General features: G+C 34.5%; 1 protein-coding gene across 6 annotated transcripts; it reads left to right on the top strand.

Moving 5' to 3' along the window:
- The first annotated feature begins 111 nt into the window (after positions 1-111).
- On the top strand, positions 112-22,327 carry LOC101739273 (Small RNA 2'-O-methyltransferase). Of its 6 annotated transcripts, none has more exons than XM_038015969.2 (24): positions 112-534; positions 1,080-1,250; positions 2,671-2,930; positions 4,735-4,907; positions 5,366-5,456; positions 6,169-6,411; positions 7,183-7,447; positions 7,857-8,026; positions 8,436-8,562; positions 10,586-10,664; positions 12,099-12,365; positions 12,839-12,890; positions 13,127-13,170; positions 13,614-13,715; positions 13,830-14,317; positions 14,651-15,017; positions 15,370-16,256; positions 16,326-16,348; positions 16,452-17,910; positions 17,988-18,128; positions 18,209-18,325; positions 18,956-19,183; positions 20,053-20,167; positions 22,150-22,327. In XM_038015969.2, exons 1-24 carry the CDS (start codon positions 268-270, stop codon positions 22,266-22,268), a joined length of 6,255 nt encoding a protein of 2,084 aa, XP_037871897.1. In that variant the 5' UTR covers positions 112-267; the 3' UTR covers positions 22,269-22,327. The 6 variants fall into 6 exon arrangements, with proteins under 6 accessions (XP_037871897.1, XP_062528420.1, XP_037871898.1 ...); XM_062672436.1 differs by having other exon boundaries at positions 14,699-15,017; XM_038015970.2 differs by having other exon boundaries at positions 13,833-14,317.
- Positions 22,328-23,519: the final 1,192 nt, after the last annotated feature.

The following is a 23,519-nucleotide window of genomic DNA, read 5'->3' on the forward strand; positions in this document are numbered from 1 at the left end:
AATAGACAAAATAAAACAAATCATACAACTTCACTCCTCGCGTTCCCGCCAAAAAGTCCCTATCATAGATAATAATAAATATTATCATAGATTATACACGATATTAGTTATTACACTTTATTTATGTATGGAGTGGGGTGGACTTTAATCTCTTTGTTTTGTTTTGTATTTGTGTGTTGAAGTATTCCGAAACATGTGAACATCATCGTATTGTTGATCGTTTTCACGAGATAAGACGCGGTTAAATTTTTAAATTATCAACCAGTTATGATTATCGCTATTCAAACTTTAATATTTTTCCGCCAGTCTCTTTTAACCGCGTTAGATAGGCTTTTGAGGCCGTACTTTCAAAAGTTCGCACTGTCCCTCACTAAAAGTTCCTTTGAATCTGATGACGATGAACCCGATGAAAATGTTTTCGCCGAATATGACGATGAAAAAGGCGTTATTTTCTTCCCACCAATGTATGTACAGCGATATGCTGCTATTGTCGACTGTCTACTGGACGAACGGTGGAGCGGAAAATTGGATAAGGTTTATAAAATAATGGTTTTTCATAATTATAGTGAATGGACTAGACGAGTCCTATGGAGACATACGGATGTTATGGGTTGACTGGTTGAGGTCATATTTATCAAAACGTGTAACATTGAGACACATGAATAATTTGCAAAATACACTCAAATGAGGCTATAATATTACTGTAACATAATAAAAGTTTTCAAGAAAATTTATGATTGCCTACATTGTATTGCTGTGTATCTTAGGAAAATTACCAAAGTTTTATAAAAATAATAGCAATATTTTGTAATGTAATTTTTATTCCATGGATTTAAAAAAAAAATAGTTAAACGTCCCCATACTGTTCTTGGATTGCAGACTACATAATACCTAAGTGTGGACAATTAACCCTTACACAACCTTACACCGTCACTTAGCAAAAAATTAATCTTTTATTCAGTTTTAATAATTGTGAACTAGTTTGTACTAAAGATATTTATTTGAATAATTTGAAATGAAAATACTTTTATTATAAAACTTGGATAAACTTAAATAAGTAGATAGATTTATTGTTGCAGGTGGTAGACCTTGGTTACCATGATATGAGTTTCATTAAGTACCTGAAGGAAGTTTCCGGAATCAAGTCAATTTTGGGAGTTGATCTTGAGACTATACCATTGCAGTGCTCATCAGACTTGTTGAGTTGTAATGAGTATGCACCTAAAAGAGAAACACCATTACAAATTTCAGTATGTATACTTGAAAACATTTAGTTTCATTGATAAAAAAAGCAGTATTATAATATTAGTGTATAATGTAATAATTTTATAAATGAGTCCTTTGAAGACAAGGAAAGTTTAATGTTAACTTAATAATTTTAAATGTAATAAAAATTCTTAAGTAACATTAAAAAGATCTACAGAAACAGTTCATCTTACACTGCTTGATATTGGATCTATTCTATGACCAATGTGCCCCATCTACTTATAACTCACAATCATTCAGGCTAAGTTGGGTAGCATAGGTCTCCCGTGAATCACTTTATTGCTATTTTGATTGCATAGAGGAAAACCTACTGGCTCACTAAGCTTCCTACCTTAATGAGCTTATTGTACCTTAGGTATGTGAAGTGTTTATGATGTTGAATTATTCCCATCCCTTTGTCAATTCTCATGCAATGCAGCAGTAAACAATATTTGCATATTTTTTTTAATTTAGTACAGTTCTGACCCATCTTATTTCAACGATGAAAACTAAAGTAAGCTACATAGTGAAATAAAAGTTAAAGTTTCAAACTGTTCCCAGGGAGAGCAGAGCTAGTTAATGATACTGAAGGCAATTATCTAAAAATAATACAGTCAAAACTGTTTACTGCGACAGCGTTTAATACAACATGCCGGTTATAATAACCAAGAACAAAGGTCCCGGCTGAATGTCATACGACCGCCTTATTAAAAATATTGCTTTCTACGACATTGGTAATAACGACATACCTCATAAAACGACCACATTTAATTAATATTTCGGAGAATTAGATCTGTTAGAACGACCGGCTAAGCTGTATTGTAAACAATTTGAATAGGTATCCACATTTGTCTTCAATGGCTATTAAAATTAGGAAAGAAAACAATAGGATTTAGTTTAGTGTAGGGTCTTTTCTAATTCTTAGAAACAAAACACGTGCATGCGGTAGAATCAAAGCCCGCTTCTTCATATCTCTTCAGTTAGTTTGTTACTTATCTATAGACAAGACGCACCAAAACTTTGTGGAGTTATTTGTGAAACTTTCAAAATGTCGCAAAGAAAAAGAAAACAAATTAATATTGAAGAAAAATCGCGTATTATGTAAATATATTTTTCCAATAATTCCCTATCGATTTGTTTGTACTTGCACGATACACATTAAACATCACCGGTTGTTACGACTATCGGTTTTTACGACTGAATTTGAGCAGTCCCTTCGATGTCGTTATAACAGATTTTGACTGTACATTCAAAATTTAACATTTATAAATCACACAATGGAGTTGTCAAGGCTATAAAAAATTATAAAATTTAGGATTAAGACAACCTCCCAATGGTCCCAGTTATTCAGACAGAACACATCTTTGTTCAAATCAGTGCCATATTTATCACTAGACATAATTATGTTCTACTTAAAATTTTCAGCTGCTCCAAGGCAATGCAGCAGACCCAGATTACAGACTTATTGGTTGTGATGCAGTCATAGCCATAGAAATGATAGAACATATGCTACCTCATGACCTGGAACGACTTGTACACACTGTGTTTGCATTTATCAAACCATGGATTGTCATTTTTACCACACCAAATGGTGATTTCAATGTACTGTTCAAATCATTAGAAAAAAATGGCTTGAGAAGGCTCGATCATTTTTTTGAATGGAGCAGAGATCAATTTCATGATTGGTAAGCCGTTGATACTATATGCAAGTCATTTTCGAGCTACAAATTATAATTATTCTAATAATTATTATATAGGCGATTTTTAGTTATTTTTTACTGTTATTGTTACTAGACGATTTTTTTTGATAACGCCATCTTGTTGTCTTTAAAGCGCTTAGTTGCCCTCAATCAAGAAAAATAGTATTATTATTCGCCAATAGATGTCGGGAAGAGTTGATTATTGAAAACACGAATAAAACAACATTTTCTGAAAATAAATCGTAGCTAGATCGATTTATCGCCCCCGAAATCCCCTGTATACTAAATTTTATGAAAATCGTTGGAGCCATTTCCGAGATTCAGATTATATATATAACTAGTCAGGTCATAAGTATTGTCACACAGTAAAAACTTTTCTTTTAGAATGCTGGCCACAAAAAAGTTTATTGAATTCGAATTTCGAATTGTTCATGAAAATAAAAATGTATATACTTTTAGAATTTTACTCATTTTTAAATATGGAGTGGACGCTTAAAGAAGACCGTGTTGCAGTTATTGCGTTGCATCGTTGCGGTTACGCGCCAATTCAAATTTTTAACATACTGAAAAATTTTAATATAACCAAAAGATTCGTTTATCGTACCATCAAACGATACAATGAAGACTCTAGTGTAGATGACAGGTCAAGAAGTGGTCGCCCTCAGTCTGTTAGGACTCCAGCAGTGATAAAAGCTGTGAAGGCGCGAATTCAAAGAAATCCCAAACGTAAGCAGAAACTGTTGGCCCTTCGGATGGGGTTAAGCAGAACCACGGTGAAAAGGGTGTTAAATGAAGACTTAGGGCTTCGGGCATATCGAAGAAAAACAGGACATCGTTTGAATGCTCGTCTAATGGACCTGAGACTGAAGAGATGCCGCGCTTTGTTGAAGCGGTACGCGGGAAAAAATATCGGGAAATTCTTTTTTCGGATGAAATAATTTTTACCGTAGAAGAGGGCTACAACAAACAAAATGATAAGGTGTACGCACACAGTAGTGAAGAAGCGAACAATCGTATTCCGCGTGTCCAACGAGGTCATTTTCCATCCTCGCTCATGGTATGGTTGGTAGTTTCTTATTGGGGCTTAACAGAGGTACATTTTTGTGAGAAAGGTGTAAAAACGAATGCAGTTGTGTATCAAAATACAGTCATGACGAACCTTGTGGAACCTGTTACTCATACCATGTTCAATAACAGGCACTGGGTATTCCAACAAGATTCGGCGCCAGCTCATAGAGCGAAGAGCACACAAGACTGGCTGGCGGCGCGTGAAATCGACTTCATCCGGCACGAAGACTGGCCCTCCTCCAGTCCAGATTTGAATCCGTTAGATTACAAGATATGGCAACACTTGGAGGAAAAGGCGTGCTCAAAGCCTCATCCCAATTTGGAGTCACTCAAGACATCCTTGATTAAGGCAGCCGCCGATATTGACATGGACCTCGTTCGTGCTGCGATAGACGACTGGCCGCGCAGATTGAAGGCCTGTATTCAAAATCACGGAGGTCATTTTGAATTAACTTTAGTGTCATAAGAATCTATGTTTTGTTAAGTTCATTTTGGTATATGAATGGTTACATAATGAATAAACTTGTTTCAATTATTTTACATTAAACATGTGACAGAATTTATGACCTGACTAGGTATATATTAATATTCAAGAATTGCTCGTTCAAAGGTATATAAGATTTAAGTAAAATATAATTGACTTGTTGAAAGTCATATTCTGTGACGTAAAATCAATTGTTCTAAAAATCATAAATATAGATATAATTTTTTTAAATTTCAGGTGCAGTAATATAGTTACAAGATACCCTGAATATACAGTTTCATGCAGAGGTATAGGACCTGGGCCCGAAGGCACAGAGCATCTAGGCTGCTGCAGTCAAATGGCTCTGTTTGTTTCTAAGAACTATCATAAACAAAAAGATTTGAATCTCAATAGTTTAGCATTAGTCGCTAGTAAGTGTTCATTGGAACAAAATTTGAGTGTAAATCACTACATAGTATAAAACAAAGTCGCTTTCTCTGTCCCTATATCTGTCTGTCCCTATGTATGCTTAAATCTTTAAAACTACGCAACAGATTTTGTTGCGTTTTTTTTTAATAGATGGAGTGATTGAAGAGGAAGGTTTATATGTATAATAAAATCCATTAAATAGTGGAGAAATACTGTTATTTTTGAGCTTTCTAATGTGATGTCGTAAATAATCAATAATAAAATTTCATGTTTCCGGTGCGAAGCGAGGGCGGGTCGCTAGTAAATTCTAAATTAACTTTTTTATGTTGAGTAAGATTTGGAGATTTTAATCATGTATTGTTTTTTACTTTGTTTAAACTTGTAAAACTAAAATATCTTTAGAAAAAGTTTTAAGTACTCTATTGCTTTACAAATTACAATAATGCTAGTAATTTTACAGATGATTCTGTTCCTAATGATCTAAGTGACGTGATTGATAATTGGGAGAGCCCAGAATTGATGACGGAGATGATGATTTATCCAGTTAATAAGTAAGTTAACATTTACAAATGCGCCCCCGATTGTTTTAATGTATAGGCCGATCCAATTATTTCACCAGGATCACGCTATTTAATGTCGTGCGTGCGTATTTTTCCTTTGGTATTTCGTGAAATATGGGTTTTTGCGAATAAACCGGAAATAATTCCCGAGTTCAAGGCCGAGATCCAACGCATAACTTACAACAATCATAAGTTATTTGTGAAAAAATAATTGAATACTTCATCAATACAGCAATGGTGACTATTTGTCGGTTATTACATTTCAAACTTAATCGAATTTTGCAACTAATGAAATGTGATGAGCCGCTCGAAAAGTACGTGTTTTTAATTGAAATTAAAATATTGGGTTCCTATTGAAACACCCTGTATTAGTCGATCGGATCTGTAACACTGATGCTAAAAGTGGGTTCAGCTAGTGGCAGGCCAACGCCGCCTAACATAAATATACTTCATATCTTAGATGGGTGGACGAGATCACAGCCCACCTGGTGTTAAGTGGTTACTGGAGCTCAGAGATATCTACAACGTAAATGCGCCACCCACCTTGAGACAAGTTCTAAGGTCTCAAGTATAGTTACAACGGTTGCCCCACCCTTCAAACCGAAACGCATTACTGCTTCACGGCAGAAATAGGTAGGGTGGTGGTACCTACCCGCGCGGACTCAAGTGGTTCTACCACCAGTAAGATATGCCTTATTTCCAGTATCGAATCGTACACAGATATCACGATTTCCGAGAAACAATCGCAGGTCACGTTTTACGTTCCATCAAAACGAAATTCATCACATAAAATAGAGTTTCAAGACAAATCAACACAATGTAACCTAGATTTTGAACTAGCGAGGAATTTTTTAATGTTCGACAATGAAGATATGTGTTTTAATATTTTATATCCAAGGAAGAAAGTCGTTAACAAAGTATATGAGATTGAAGATGTTTACAGCAGGTCATAGCTTAAAGAATTATAATATCCTTGTAGTTTTCCCAACTTTGAGTGTAAATAAAACTCAATACAGTAATAAAACAATTCTTAGCTGTTTATCAACCGACGGAAATTGTTTTTCTTTTAAATAGATGTATTTTAAATACATAAATAAATAGTTTAGTATCTGACAGTTGCTATTATATATTCGTAGTTGCCATATCTATTGGGAACCGGGCTTTATATAATGTAATTTGAAGCTTAGCTTAAATAGTTTTAAAAATAAAAATCGAAAGCACTTAAACATCTAATGATGATTTCGACGATATTCAGCGACTATGGGAATGACGAAACCTAGTGCGTTTAAATTTGCGATTAACAAAGCAACAGTTTAGAACGGATCTTTGATCAGTACTTAGTAATGTTGACCTGTTTTAGTTCTAGTAATGTTTATCATCATCATCATCATTATCCTGCCCTTCTCCCAGTTACCTAGGGTCGGCGCAACATGTTTTCTCCTTCCATACTTTTCTATCATATACCATTTCTTCGCTCACTCCCCTTACTTCTTAGGTCTACCTCTTCCTCTATATATCCTTCCACATTCATAGTTAACATTTTCTTACCAACCTCATTTTCATTTCGTCTCATCACATGTCTATACCATCCCAAACGCGCACTATGTAATGTTCTAGTAATGTTTAATTACATTAATATTATTACATGTATAGATTTTAAGGATGTGATCACAGGTGATATTAACATTTGTAAATTTAACGAGAAGTATCTTCACAGATTGAACTGTACGACGCTGCAAGTTAAGAAATTCTCTAAAACAACACAAGGTTTGATGGCGAAGAATAAAGTGGATGCTTTAGTTCACACAAGGGAAGTAGTGGAGGAAATTAAACATCTCACGAAAATGTTAAATTTTAATAAAAGCGGCTTGAATCAACAAGATGAGAAAACGCACATTTGGTATAATTTCAACTGGGGAGAGAACGCGCCGTATTGGAATCAGTATTATAAAATTGTTCGAGAATATAATTATCCATTTGAGGTGAGATTTCTGTGTCGAAATAGTTCATTCTTTTTTTTTAAATCCTACCTAAGTTGATGGTCTGGAGAGACCATATCAGCGTCATCGGGCTAGTAGGTGAGCTCACGGGGCTCAAACCTGACGACGTTGCTAATACTGACCCAAGCAAGAGCAGTGCTTCGCAGAATTTACCACCAGATCGAAAACGCGACCCACTGAGAAGTTCCGGCGAGAAACTCAGTGGGCTTAGTTCATTTAGTTCACATCATTCGTTCATTGCAATGCGATATTGGGCGGCACTAAATATCTAGCAAAATATGTACTATTTATTTATTTATTTATTTCTAAGGTTTATTTTTTACATGGCTAGTAAAACGTTGATCAGTAAATAATGTACATATTTTTAGAAGTTTCTATTTCATCTTTTTAGACTAAATCAGACGACTGCCGCATTCTGGACTTGATATCGGATGAGATGAATAGACTGATAGATTTACAATATGATGATATATTATCTGTTGATTTAAACAAATTGGAGATTCCACTGCAGCATCTGATGCAGACAGTTCAACATATAACCGATGATGTGGAGAAAGTGAGGTAAATTTGTAATGATATATTTAAAACAAAAAAAAACTAATTTTATTGAAACAGTATTCGAATTTGGTTCGTTCCAGCAGAATATCATAGTATTGTTTTTTTCCCCGCAAATGCTTAATGAATGTTTTTTTCCATATATTATTATGTTTTCTATTAAAATCAATAGATTTTAGTCATTAATTATAATGAATGAAAATATGAACTACAAAGTGATAGATCTAATTAATAGATTACTACTATATTGGTATATTGAAAAAGTATTGAACAAAGCGAACTGCTGAATGAGTCTCATAAAAAATAGTCTGTATTTATATCTCGTGTCATGACAATGGGCTACAATATCCACCGGCTAAAATAATCTATATTACCCCATTATTCAGCCATATTGATTGCAACAATTGTTTTACAGAGAACTTTTAGAATGGAACGGATATGAAGTCGTTGATGACATGGTGATATATTCAAGATTGGCTATCGACAATGTTACTATCGATTCACAAATTGACGACTGGCAAGAAAACGAATCAGTATCGGATGTAAAGAAATTTAATTAGTATATTGTATTTTGATCTCGGATAAGGTTTTTGTTGAGTTAAATTAAAATAGAGTTTTAAGGTAGAGTAGAGTAGAGTCGTTGTGTGAGAAGCTGTTGCTGCAATCCATTCTCTGACTCTGACGGCAAAGCTTCCTACAGGCAGCTTACACAAGCTCCGCATGTTCTAAGTACCACCAAGATTCACCCTCACTAAGGAAGAGGAATTTGAAGGAATAGAACTGGCTCTCCAACCCATATTCCGCAACTCAGCTAAACTACTTGGCGGCGGAGTTTGTTTGGAGGGTGATCGTCAGCCAAAATGACAGGGTTCTACCACCGATTATGCTTTAGGCTCCTGACCTAGGGGGTCACGATTTTTATTTTTTATTTTTGTATTGCTTACCCACTTGCCACCTGGTTTGTCACCTGGTGTTAAGTGGTTACTGTAGCATAGACATCTACATCATAAATAACACCACCCATCTTGAGAATATCGGCTCCTCCGCCCTTCAAACCGAAAGGCATTACTGCTTTACGGCAGAAATAGGCAGGGTGGTGATACCTACCCGTACGGACTCACAAGAGGTCCTACCACCAGTAACTTGTAGCTGGTTAAAACTACGAACAACCATCAACAACCTAGTGACCAAAATATTGCTGTAAAGCAAACCAGGCCTATCTAGGCGTCTGTCCACAGGTAGAAACGTGTCGGTCGATACTGACCGAGACGTTTAGATGATACCAATACACCACAAGAACTTCTTTTTGTAGGTTGTCTAACAAAACTGTTTTTCGGGGTACTCTAGCCTTAACTAGATTTCATTTTGTTGTGTAGTATACTCGTATAAGTAAGTTGTGATTTTGGAATTTTATGTAAAATAACTGGCATTCTATTGGAATGTAGATTAAATATTTAAATTCCTTCTATATTTATTAGTTTTATTTGAATCCCGTATTTAAAGTTTAAATAGGTATGTACATCGTAGGAATATCAGTTGATTTTAGAATTTTATGTAAAATAAATGTGCATGAATGTAGATTAAATATTTAAATTACCTCTATATTTATTAGTTTTATTTAAATCCCGTATTTAAAGTTTAAATAGGTATGTACATCGTAGGAATATCAGTTGATTTTAGAATTTTATGTAAAATAAATGTGCATGAATGTAGATTAAATATTTAAATTACCTCTATATTTATTAGTTTTATTTGAATCCCGTATTTAAAGTTTAAATAGGTATGTACATCGTAGGAATATCAGTTGATTTTAGAATTTTATGTAAAATAAATGTGCATGAATGTAGATTAAATATTTAAATTACCTCTATATTTATTAGTTTTATTTAAATCCCGTATTTAAAGTTTAAATAGGTATGTATATCTTAGGAATATCAGTGTTAGTAAATATCAAGAAGCAGGAATGTCGACTTAACGTGAAGTAATGACTATCAAAATTATATATATTCGGCATAATTAAAAAATCACTAGAATCCCATATTAATATAAATGAAATTACGCATTTATTATTTTCTGATGTTTCAAAAATTTACAGGTTTCGTGATAGTTAAAAAAAAGGTGACATTAAACCGTAAAAGTAATTTCAAATAAATCTAAAACTCGTGAATACTGAATATGTACTAAGAGTACATTAAAGATTTTATATAAATCGAAATATACATACATAGGTATATAAAATTGACTGTAGATATTTTTATACTGTATAAAGTGTGCTACAGGTATATAATACACGCATAATATACTATAAAAGTATTTTCTGTAACGTATAAAATTAAAGATAGGGCTAGCATATGTCGTAATTAATTTCTATTGACTTTCGTTCGCCCAATGATCGAAATTCGACCATAATCACTGACACTCCAAGATTTAAATTCCTCTCACCAAAGCCAGACAAGAATATATCTTTGCGGATTATATTAAGATTTATTACAGAATTTATTAGTATTTGACTCGTTATAAAATATATAGATCAAGATTAAATTTTTATTTTGACGATATTTTCAGTGGGACACAGCGGATTTTCGGTCCACGTCTATTTCCGATGGAAGTGCAAACCAAGACTACCATGGTTTGATTTATTTTCGTAATGCACAATTTTAAAGCATTTTTCTTTTAAATGATAATTCTTTAGCAGTTAATTGTAAATTGATTAGAAAGAAGTCGTAGTTGAACTTAAAAAATATTTTAGAATTCTTTAAAACACCTTTTCTTTGATTAATTAAATACAAAGTAATGAGCAGACTATTAATTAGATTATAATATGTTTTAGTGTTTGAAAGTGTAACACGTATAAAAAAGATTGCAGTTTAATTTTAAAGTATATAAAATTTTGTGTACATATTTAGCCCGTTTATCAGTCTCGATTATAACTTTTGGATCAATTATTATTAAATGAAGGCGTATCCGGATAGAATGAAATGGATATAGCATTAAAAAATAGAGTTAAGATAATTTGAAATCGATATCCAACCTTGTGCCTTTCATATCTAGTAATGTTCATATCAATTTACGCTTTATTTAGGTTTTAAAATAACATATTACAATTTGCAAATGATATTGTACTCGAAAAGGCCTTAGCAAATACTAGCGACCCGCCCTCGCTTCGCTTCGGAAACATTAAAACACATGAAACCAAAAAAAAAAAAAAAAAAGTAGCCTATGTTCATCAGGAACAATGTCGGCTTCTAATGGAAAAAGAATTTTTCAAATCGGTCCAGTAGTTTCGGAGCCTATTCGAAACAAACAAACACACAAATCTTTCCTCTTTATAATATTAGTATAGACAATTTGATTTTTCTCAGTATTTTAATTACATACAGTATGGATTCTTATAGTTATTTTCTAGTTTCACAATTTTGTAATTATTTTATATAGTGTTTTATAGAATGCTAGACATGAACCGAGATTTTATATGCATTATAATTAAAAGAAAATGTTGCATATTCTGATTTTATAAAGTACCTACACTACCAGTTTCCAATATAATTCGTTCATTCCATTATATCCAAAGCTTTATGTACCAAGTTATTCTAGTCCTTAAATATGGATTTTTTAAATTCTTTTGGTTAAGGCAAAATTACCGGTTGAAATTTTATTTTCTTTATTGACACTTTGATTCACGAAAGCTCCGCGATGGTTTGCATCGTATAGGATTTTTAATTAAGTAAAAAAAGACGGGCATTAAATTTCATATTCTCAATACCTCGATACCAGCGGTTTGGCTCTGCCTCTGGAATTGCTGACGTCCGTGAGCGACGGTAACCACTTACCATCAGGCGGGCCGTATCCTCGTCTGCCTATATGGTATTAAAAAAAAATTAACTACTAACTAAAAACTAACTCTGACGAACATTTGACCCCAGATAGGTAGAAAGTTCGTTCACCCGGCAATAAAAAAAACATCGACAAAACATTGTCTTACGTTACATCATTTTCTTTAATAAAGCCATATTTATAAGTGAATAATATAGTATACCTTCTTCCAAAATTTACAATGTGATTTTTAACATAAATCAAGGGCGATGCTTGCTCCGGGCTATTGACCACAAACTACGTAAATTGCGTTCGATGCTGACCGCGGGCGAGGATATATCTACTGAATTGGACCGAGCGGTCTGCAGGCTGATGAAGCTAGCACTCCAGTCCAGCAAGTACCGTTGTACCCCGCCACCGGCGAAATGGATGCAGTGCAAACTGTTGGACTTGTTGACCCTCACCGAGAAGGCTATAGAGAAACGAAAGAGGCATTACATCGAGAACTTTCCGTTGAAAGCGATCGAGTGCGGTAAGTACAATAAGGAGATTAATTAGAACTAGCTGTACCCGCCCGCTTTGCTGGGCATTTGAAATTAACATTATTATTTCTCACTGACGACCCGTAAATTCCAGTTAGCGATCGCAGAATGCTCGCATGGTTTTTGTAAATTTTGCGGTTCCTTTCTCGGTGAATCCAATTTAGTTTATTGCTTAGGTGAGTGGACGAGCTCACGGTCCACCTGGAGTTAAGTGGTTACAGCTCATAGACATCTACAACATAAATACCGCCACCTACCTTGAGATATGTTCTAAGGTCTCATTATAGTTACAACGGCTGTCACCCTTCAAACCGAAACGCATTACTGCTTCACGGCAGAAACAGGCAGGGTGGTGGTACCTATCGGTGCCTATTCACAAAGGGGTCCTACCACCAGTAGACGTAGTATAACGCAGACACCTCACAAAGACATTTATTTGTAGTTTCTAAATAACACCTTGCAGATCCCGCCGTTTTTCCGGGGCTAACTCTTGAAAATACTAAAAAAATAGGGCAGTAAGTAATTGCACATTTCTATATATATATTATATTTTTTTATTAAATTTCCATAAACCAAATTGTTTGTCAGTTGTATATATATATATATTTTTCCCCCTACCTAATCACTAGTAGCCTAGGGGCTATTTCAGCTAAGCTCGGACGGGATTGTTTATGAAATCTTAAATATTCGTACATTTGATTTCGTACGTTTGTTTTAATTCAACATTGTATACGCAAAATTTGCATTTCAGAAACGAAATCCTTGAGAAATATAGCTACTTGACTTTCTCTACGGGTGCGTATGTAATTAAAATTTTGATTACCCATTTAGAGGCTAAGTACATTTCAATATTTTTCGTTCCGTCCTAATGACATTATCGAGTGTCTACTAAGTTACAGGGAAACATAAGTCATCGGTCTTTTTGGTCAGGAGGAAATCGCCGGACTTCCGCCCTCCCATGGGGATGGAGGACGGGGAAGTCATCGGTCTATATTATGATTTATATCTTGGAAGATATTACGGTCGAGGCCCACTAATTAGGCACACTAATTGTTTATAAACACAAAGACTATAAACATATTGAGAGTAAGCGGGGGAATACCTAAATGTGAACGTTGTAGGGATTGGGGTATTCGCTATTATGCTCTATTTGCAGTGAGCAAACAGAAAAAGAATTTGAAAAGTTTGTTCATTTCTTAGCTCAACAAACCTTTCATGCAGATACTTTTTTGCTTCAGAAAAATTAAATGCAAATGAATTCACACCCCGACCCAAATATTCACCAATCGACATAGATCTAGAAGATGACCTAAGTATTTCTAGTACAGATCTATTGAAAGGTGCGTATGAACCTAAAAATTGTGTTTTCTTTTAAAATATGTAACACAATGTTGCTTTGACATTTGAGCGATTTTCCGCTTTAGATATCAATAAAAATACCAAGATTTTTTCAGTAGAATACGAATATATTGAAAGATTCTCACCAACTCGTGAAACCGATGAAAATAAGTTAAATCTGAAGAAGTTTGATGATGATCTCAAAGATTGGGACGATAACGATATGGAGGCAAATCTTTGTTCGGATCATGATTATAATAAATACGATAATAGCTCTGGCGATACGGATCACAGTGCGAATAATAAGAGACTTAAATTCAAAAGGTCAAACAGTTATAAAAAGCGAGGCAATAGAAACAAAATTGCTAATAAAGTTGACTGCCTACGCAAAACCAGTAAGAAATGTTTCGAGGAAACACCACGGAGACAAGATGAAAGGAAGACATCAAGTACTAAAATTATAAAGAAAGTCATAAGGAAAAAGTCCAGTTATAGTTGTTTGGTTAAAACCTGCAGTTACAAGGACATATCAATGGAATATGGTATTTATACGATGAAGATTAAACGGAGCTTGGAACATAAACGTTCGACTGCAACTAAACCGGTAAGATTTTGGACATTGTAATAGTTCAGAGCTTAGAGACAGATGTTAAAACTCAAATTTTGGGAATTTATAAAACGGTAAAGTGAAAATCTTCCATCGAGTATGTGTTTTTGTTCGGAATGCTATCGTTCACAACTTGTACATATTTATCCAATATTATCATGAGAATGTCTTTAACGCCATTCAGGTTTTTGTCAAAGATCATCTAGTATGTGATAGATATCTATACTACATATAAATATCACCACGCCGAATAATGTTTTGTTTTTATTTACAAACTATTCTGTTCGAATGCGATAATTAGGAATTAATTAAAATCATTTTAATCTGCAGATACCCGAGAGTCTTATTGAATTATGCCATCCGGAAATGACGTTGCAGAAAGACTACGATAAATTTCACTATACCCAGCAACAAGAAGCTCAAGCTCAAACTCAAGATATTGGAGTGGATCAAGATTATCAAAATATATCGGCAGCAGAAGAAAGCTTTTTTATTGATATTATTTCAACGGACAATACAGAAACCTTAGCTCTGAGACGTACTATAGGCACAGATCCGGATTTTCGTGAGGATAATAATAGTGTTGTGCAGAGTGAGAAATTGATTAGAAGTGTTAGTAACGATGCTATGAATGTATTTGATATTTGTCAGGCAGTTGAAGTTGCTACAGTTCCATCACAGGCTGTATTCATCAGTGGTAAGTCAAAAAATGCATTAACCGACTGTTCTATCTTTTGTTAACTAATATGAGTGTACACGTACCGCCACAAATAGAGAAAGATGGAGAAGTCTCTCAAAAGCCGCAACCAAACATTAAGACTTACGTAACCACGACCACTCCGCCAGAAGTGAAAGACTGAGAGGAGGAGGAATATGAAATATGAATGAATGAATGAAATATGATATAAAAAGTTATTAGAATATTATTAATCACAATAGGGTCTGTAGACTAAACAAAATGTAGAAAAAAATGTCTTAAAGATAAAATCGGTCAATTATTGTTTTACTTTTAGACATTTTAATTAGTAATGAAAAATCTATATTTATAGATGTTGATGAACCCAGTACATCGAAAGGCATACGACATATAAGTTTAGATGTACAATGTGGACCCGATGAGATTTCTAAATACTGTATGCTTTCTCCTGCAACCTCAATGGATAGGTTCCCAATGTCTACAGGAATAAAAATTGGAGATTCTCTCACTAATTTAGTTACAAAAAGCACTGACTGCAGCACCTCTATGCTAGATAGTGAGCAGTGTAATATAGTGACACCTAAAGTTAAAAACTTTGGGATACGGATTCAAGATTCAGATCCTTGCTTTAAATGTAAAATGGACAGCTCGACGATAACTCAAGATGAATCATACATAAATACAGAAATTAATGATACTGCCGAATTAGCAATTATTGGTAACACTAAAACTGACGATTCTGAATTTCCTTCCATCGAAGGTTTGTCGAAAATCTCAGAACTCGCCATACAATCTCTACATGGAATTGATGCAGTTACAACGCTTGTACCCAAAGTGGCTATGGCTACAGGAAATATATCACCTACAAAATGCTTAACTCCAAGATTGAGCTATGGAGCTGTTCACGTACATAGCTACCGGGAGAAGCAGGGAGTGCATGATGTTGTTTATCAAGGAGAATGGCAAAGATATAGACCTAATACCAGAGGTGAACCTTTGAAAAGTCCGATTAGTAAAGAAACAAAACTGACAGTCGACCGTAAGAAAAGATCTCCAAAGGAGAAAATTATTGGAAAAGATGCCAGAAAAGAAGTTGAAAAGCAGAATTATAAAAGACCTGTTCAAATGCGGAAAGCCTTGGAATCTAAAACGAAGTCATTGGTTCGAGAAGAGAATACGATAGTTTCCAGCAAAGTACCGAAGATACGCGCATATAAAGGAAGTAAAAAGATAACAAAAGTAAGTTGCGACAAGACATATTTGTTGTGTACTTTTTTCATTGTTGATTAAACGTTTATTTCTGTTTAGGTTGCATCGAAAGTGACTGTGAGGTATGTACCTAGTAAAGTGTTTAGTTTTTCATTATGAATATTTTAGGATTTCCTTCTAATACTTTGGTTATGGTGTGTGGTAAATAACGCTTAAATGTTGTAGTTCGATTTCATCAAAAAATTCAAAAGGAACATATGTTGTTAAAAAAACTGATGTCACAAATATAAAGCCTGATGGACAATATGGAAAAGCATCTACTATTTTACGAAGGAATTACATACCGTTGTACTTGAGACAGCGAATGAAAATGGAGAAGAGTCTCTCGAATGTAAATAACAAATCTATTAACAATCCAATAGAGACGACAGGCATATTTCAAATTCACAAACAAAATCTAAAATCGTTAGCAAACGAAAATAATCATTTTAATTTTAATAAAGAGCGTCGTGAAAGATACAATTTCCTGGTTTATCGTAATGAGAATGAAAAAAAAGATAAGTTTCTGCTATCAAAAGTTGCAACCAAGGCAAGTTGGCAGAGTAAGGAGAGGGCGAATAGATCTTTTAGTCCTCAATCACAAAATAGCTCGACATGTTCCTCGCCTAACAGCATAGCTACTATACGCGTAGCATTCAATAAAAAGAGCTGTCAACGAGTTCGACAGAGCGCTTCACCACCTTTAACGTCTAAAAGCTTAGACCCTAGAAAATCCCAATCACCTGCATCAACGAAAACCTCAATCATGAGAACAACTGGAAGGAAAACAAAGCTATCTGAAAACAAAGAAAACATCCCTCATCAAAATGAAAATATCAATAAAAACAAAGACAAAAGAGTGTTCGTGAGAGATTCAAAAAATGTATACATTTCTCAATTGAAAGTGGAAAATACATCCAAACAAGTGGATCGAAAGAGTAGTTTGAAACAAAAAAAATCACTCAAATTAAATACCACTAGTTTAGATAATGCAACAGAAAAACAAACATCTGATTTAAATGTAGAGTCTGAGACAAAAGCGCACAATTCAAAAAACTTAGTCGATAATGAAAACGTTTGTGAGATTATTTCTAATTTAACATCCATTGTAGAGCCATCAATTAAAGTTCATATATCTGAGCCGACAACACCAGAGAAAAGAATCAATAGGCAAGGCCTCGTAACTGACTGGATTGATAGTTCGAATATAGTTCTTACGGCTACTGCCGATAACGTTGCAATTGGAATAAGGCAGTTAATAGAAAGGACGCTTGATTTTATCGATGATTCTGTTGATGGCGACATTGGGATTGATTCTGAAACGGTGGTACTAAATCAAGAGAATCACAATTTAAGCGGTGACGAAATTCTATCGCAGACAAGTTTCACATCAGCCATAGACGATGAGAGATTTTATTCTGGTTTAGAGAACGAACCCAATAATGCACCGACGTGTTCATTTAGTTCAGCTTTAGACGATGAGTTTTTGAGTTTAGGTAGCATGGGACTCGAAATTAATGAATTTGATTTGTTATCATTCAAATCTATGCCGTCTCATTCTGATTACGTCACAGTTAGTGATGTGGCTTCGAGAATTGATTCTATGCGGGAATTATTTGAACGTAAAGATACACAAGTACCTCAAGTATGTATAATAATGATATTATTTAAATTCGCGATGAATTACCATTTTAATATGAATTTTATTTTATTTTATTACAGAAAGCGGCAGGTACGTTAGCTATTCAAGCGTTCAGTGGATTTTCTTTGAACTCTGAGCCGTTTGTGGGCGACCAACCGGATCGTGTAAATTTGATTGATTCAGAAACCGGTAGCTTGGCTGTGGAGATAACCAGACAAGCTGTTAGTATTACAACGTGTGTTAATTAGCATTTAACTGAAGCTAATATGTTTCGATCCTATATAAATATCAATTTTATTAGACTTCCGAAGAAATGTTCGTGTCCGGAAGATCCTCGGAAAGCTATGAATCGTGTGTGTTAGACGAAGATGCGGTCGTACCAGATTGGCTGTTCAGAATTATAAGCCAGCAACAAGAGGTATTTGCAAACATAATTAGAAGAGATATCTAAAGCCGCTTTCAGACTACGCTACTACACACCTTTTACACAAGCGGTCTTTGGACTACTCACAACCAAAAAACGGATAATGCCCTGCGTATATAATAATGCCTTCAGGGCGTTGTAGAGGCTTCCACCTTATTGTAGTGCATCAGGCGTGTTCGCCGATGCACACACTGATGACTACTTCGCGATAATGCCCAAAAAGGTGGCATCCGTTATGCGTAGAGTAGAAGGAAGCACCATCAACGTCTTGACGGTATTATCTAAAAGACTGGATGGCCCGGCCCTGGGTAGGTTCCTGCCAGGGATAGAGTTGATAGATTTATTTAAATACTAACATAGTTCTTCAGTTATTTGTAATACTAAAACAATATGAGATTTGATGTCTTGAAATAAAAGTTTTTTATTTATTTTATTAATAGCATATAGTATTATATATAGCTCATAGCACAACAATATCACACACCATACATTGTTATGGGCACGTTCACGCTGTACTGTATTATTGGCTAAGTATAGGCTTCTATGCTATATGTTAGTATAGTATAGCGCAGTCTGAAAGCAGCTTAAAGAAAAAAAACCTATAATTGCGTTATCGCTTTTAAGATGTCCGAGGAACCTGAAACCGGTGGTTTAATTATTCCGCTGCCATACGATGAGCCAATGGCTCTCGCTGAACCGATGTACGATGTGAACAGTAACGTGGTGGAGCCTGTCGGAGCCGGTTCTGGCGCGGGCGACGGTCGCGGTATACACAGTGACTATTCACAGGACAGTTCTGGTAGAGGGACTTCTTTAAGCTCCAGCGACACTTCGTCTGGAGCGCGTAGTGAGGTGATTAAAAAAAATATTTTATTGGTGTTAGGACTTGTAAGTCTGCGCGGGTAGGTGCCACCACCCTGCCTATTTCTGCCGTGAAGCAGTAACGCGTTTCGGTTTGAAGGGTGGGGCAGCCGTTGTACTTTATAAGACCTTAGAACTCATATCTCAAGATGGGTGGCGGCATTTACGTTGTAGATGTCTGTGAGCTCTGGTAACCACTTAACATCCCGTAGGTCATTTTTTAAGAATAGTTTTGAATCGTTTTGTTATCGGTTCCTTCTTGGCTACGGAAATTAGATTACGAGTTTTGAGTTTTATTCCTTTTTATTTTTGCAAATAATTTAGTATTATTCGAGATGATTCCCTCATCTCCTTTTTATCATCGCACCTCCCGCCATCGGAGCAGAGTTCATCCATATTATCTGGAACCGCTGCGTTCATCGACAGTGCGTTTCCAAAGATCTTTTTTGCCACGTACCATCCGGCTTTGGAATGAACTCCCCTCCACGGTGTTTTCCGAGCGCTATGACATGTCCTTCTTCAAACGAGGCTTGCGGAGAGTACTTTATGGTAGGCAGCGGCTTGGCTCTGCCCCTGGCATTGCTGACGTCCATGAGCGACGGTGACCACTTACCATCAGGTGGGCCGTATGCTCGTCTGCCTACAAAGGCAATAAAAAAAAAAAAAAAAAATATTATTTTTAATAATTGTTCTTAAGCACTGTTGTTAAAAGGAGTTTTTGATTTTTCCTATTATTTTTTCGTTTGCGAAACATTACGATTTCACTCTAGCTGAAAAAAAATTATTTTGTATCCAAAATATTCTAAACCGATACATGAGTATTAATAACAAAAAAAAAACATTTGATATAAACTTTTTAGACGATCACAATCGACCCATCATCGTTTGCAGTCCAACTGGAAGTTGTTGGTGAAGGTATTGATGTATCATCAGATTTGAACCAAATTAGATCCGAACAATCTCTCAACATCGAAGGTAAGATTAATCCATAGACAGCTTAGATCTAGTTACGAAAATAATTTTGTCTATGAAAAACAAATTACAGTTTGTTGTGTTCTTAATTTAAATTTATTGATAGTTGTAGTGTGCGACCTATTTCGGGTTATAAGTAGGTATTCTTTATTTAGCTCATTTCTATCTAGTGATTACTCGAACATAATATGCACAATGCAGTAAATTTGATTAAGTGCAAAGTAGAGCAACTAATGAGTGTACCGTACAATGGGGTAAATAGGGACAAAATCGACCTTCAGATTGAATTTTAAAATAGTTCCAATTAAATAGTCACTGCTCAACCAAAGAAATAAGTTGAGTCTTGAACGTACCTAGGTGATAAAAACCGTTACATAATTTTAATTATTCATTTTAAAGAAATAATCGGTAAAATAATGGCCGTCCCAATTTACCCAGCGTCCGGGGTAAATTGACACGGTTAAGGGTTAAATTGGGATATTTGTAAGGGTTGTCAACTCGCAGTACTGCGATATATAGGTAGGTGCCATATAATTATTTATATGGACCGAAATGATGAATACAATCCATAATTTAAGCACAATACACAACATAGTGTAAATTAAGCTGGTTTCTATTCCGAAGCGATGTGACGTGAATGATAATCAACAATACAATGATCAAAAAAAGTATGTGCATGTTATATTTTAGAAAATTATTATTTAATTTCCTTAAAAATCACAACTCTGAAACAAAATGATAAAATAGAATAAAAAATAGAAAACAAAAGGACCGGAAATGCAATAATACAATTTTATTTAATCAACATTTTCAAAATAATCTTTGAGCAAGAGTAAGATATCAGGTGAATAAGATAAAAAAACAGCTTTATCTGATTACTGCCAATAATAACAAAAATAAAAGAAATTCTTTCTAAGCTAAATAACTAAACTCAATTAATTCACTCACTCATAATTGGATATCTCGGATTTTTAATTAATGTTACATGTAAAATCTGAGGCCTGTTTTTATTTGTGTGTGCGTTTTGAATGTTAACAAAATCATGATTCGACGCGTGAATAGATTCTGAAATAACAAAAGTTTTGATTCGTTTGAGTTCTTTTAACTTTTAATTTTTTTTATTGCTATAAAGAACATACGACCGGGCAGATATTACAAGGTAAATGTCGCGAAAAAAAAGTAATTATATATATACTTTTCTTTTACCTATAATACTTACATAAACTAACTGATAAACACATTAACCTTCTTTACATCACGCAATTAAGTGATAGTATAGGCTAAAAAATCTATTATAAGATATCAGTGACAACCCTAACAAGCCATCCCTATTTTGTCTTTTGGCGTTCCAATTTTGTGTTTTCTCGTCCCAAATTTTTCCAGTCTCGTTCCCAATTACCCTACATACGTCCCAATTTTCCCCAAAAAGAAAGGAAAAAATATACATTTTTTATTTTGTCGAAATATTGTATTTAAAATAAGAATATTGCAACTTACCGTTTGTTGTGGTATTTCCAGGTGTATTATAAACTTATATAAACTGTGATCTTATTGAAAAAACAACGATAATATTACTTTTTTTAAAAGTTCTTTAAGCTGTTTTAAAACGCACTTTTCAACCACTATATTCAATTTAATTTGACGAATTTTTGGGACCAACTTAACTCATATTTAGTACTTCCATAGTTAACTTGGTTTTTCTTCTATACATTGATAAATATTAACATAAACAAAATTAGGTAGATTCCGTGCTACACGTACTTTGAGAATCTTCCGCAGGTTTGTCCCAATTTACCCCAGGATCCCAATTTACCCCATGTCATGGTATTTGATTTTATTTGGATTGTATTTGTCATTAATATGTCATAATTGTCATATGTCAATAATATATCATATTTGGCAAATATGACAATCTTTGTAGTGAAAACCTACTAGTTGGATATTGTGTTCACGGTTTTCTTAATTGATTATAATCATTATCTCAGGAGCAACTAACTCGCGACGAGTACGCGAAAGGCGTACTATTGATCAACCAGTTACATCGAGCGACGTTGAGGCCGATGTTAGTTCAACTGACACTGACGTTCCGGATTCCGATAATTAATTATGTTTCCGTTTTAAATATTTATATTTTGGGCCTAATAAATTATGAGTTAATTTTGTTGACGTTCTTTGAATTGTACATTTACATTGAATAGGTTACGGTGATGACATTAGATTTGATTCGGTCGAATATCCGAATTTACTGGTGGTAGGACCTCTTGTGAGACCGCACTGCTTGGTACCACCACGCTGCCTATTTCTGCCGTGAAGCAGTAATGCGTTTCCGGGTGGGGCAGCCGTTGTAACTATACTGAGATTTTAGAACATATATCGCAAGATGAGTAGCGCATATACGTTGTAGATGTCTACGGGTTATGGGCAATAAAAAAAAACCGGTGGAATAGTTATAGATTTGGCAGCTACCTCACATTTACAATAAATATTCAACAAAAACATAATCTTTTAAAATCAAATTTTAGAAATTATGGTATTCTTTTGCATCTATTTCTTCGTAGCCTGATAATTGTATTATCATGGCCTATTAGGAGTGGGTGATATAAATCGTATATAGATTCAATATCTATATATCGCACCAATATCATTGAATCCGATATCGCCCCGCACGAAATCTATATATCGATATCAGCCGATACACGATATTGCTCGATGTGATGCGCATCGCCATATCGTACCGATTCGTGAATCGAAATCTATATTTCGATATCAGCCGATACACGATATTGCTCGATTCGTGAATATCAGCGATATTCGTTTGGTTCGTATCGAATCGGCCAGAGTGAGTGAGCGCACGATAGGGATATCATGTGATGAATGAAACAGAAACAGGCATTATCCATACAATTGTAAACCTTATATTTAAGTCCATATGTCTGTAGATTATTCTTAGCGTATCAGCAGGATACAATTAAGGAAAGAAGTTTCAACTTTCGACCCTAACTTGAATGCAGTATAGCCTATTTGCATCGTTGAATTTAATTTCACGCGCTTTGACCTTGAACTAGAATTTTTGGACAAGTGTTTATAAACACTTAAAAGTTTATTGTGTTTGATTTTTAAAGTACACATTTTTCTATTTTTAGTTGAATCCAAATAATTGAGTTTATTTCTTGTGTTTGTATTAAACTTTTGAAATCTACACTCTTTTGGTATATTTTGTAATTTTAAATTAAGACACAAAATACTAAAAACTGAAAATTTTTTGATATTTTTATTTTCATGTTCTTTTTATTACTTTAATATCATATTATAAATTGATATCAGAAAACCAACCGTATAACGTTGACTTAAATCT

This window comes from Bombyx mori, chromosome 15 (genome assembly GCF_030269925.1).
Source record: "Bombyx mori chromosome 15, ASM3026992v2".
In the NCBI taxonomy this organism is placed as follows: Eukaryota; Metazoa; Arthropoda; class Insecta; order Lepidoptera; family Bombycidae; genus Bombyx; species Bombyx mori.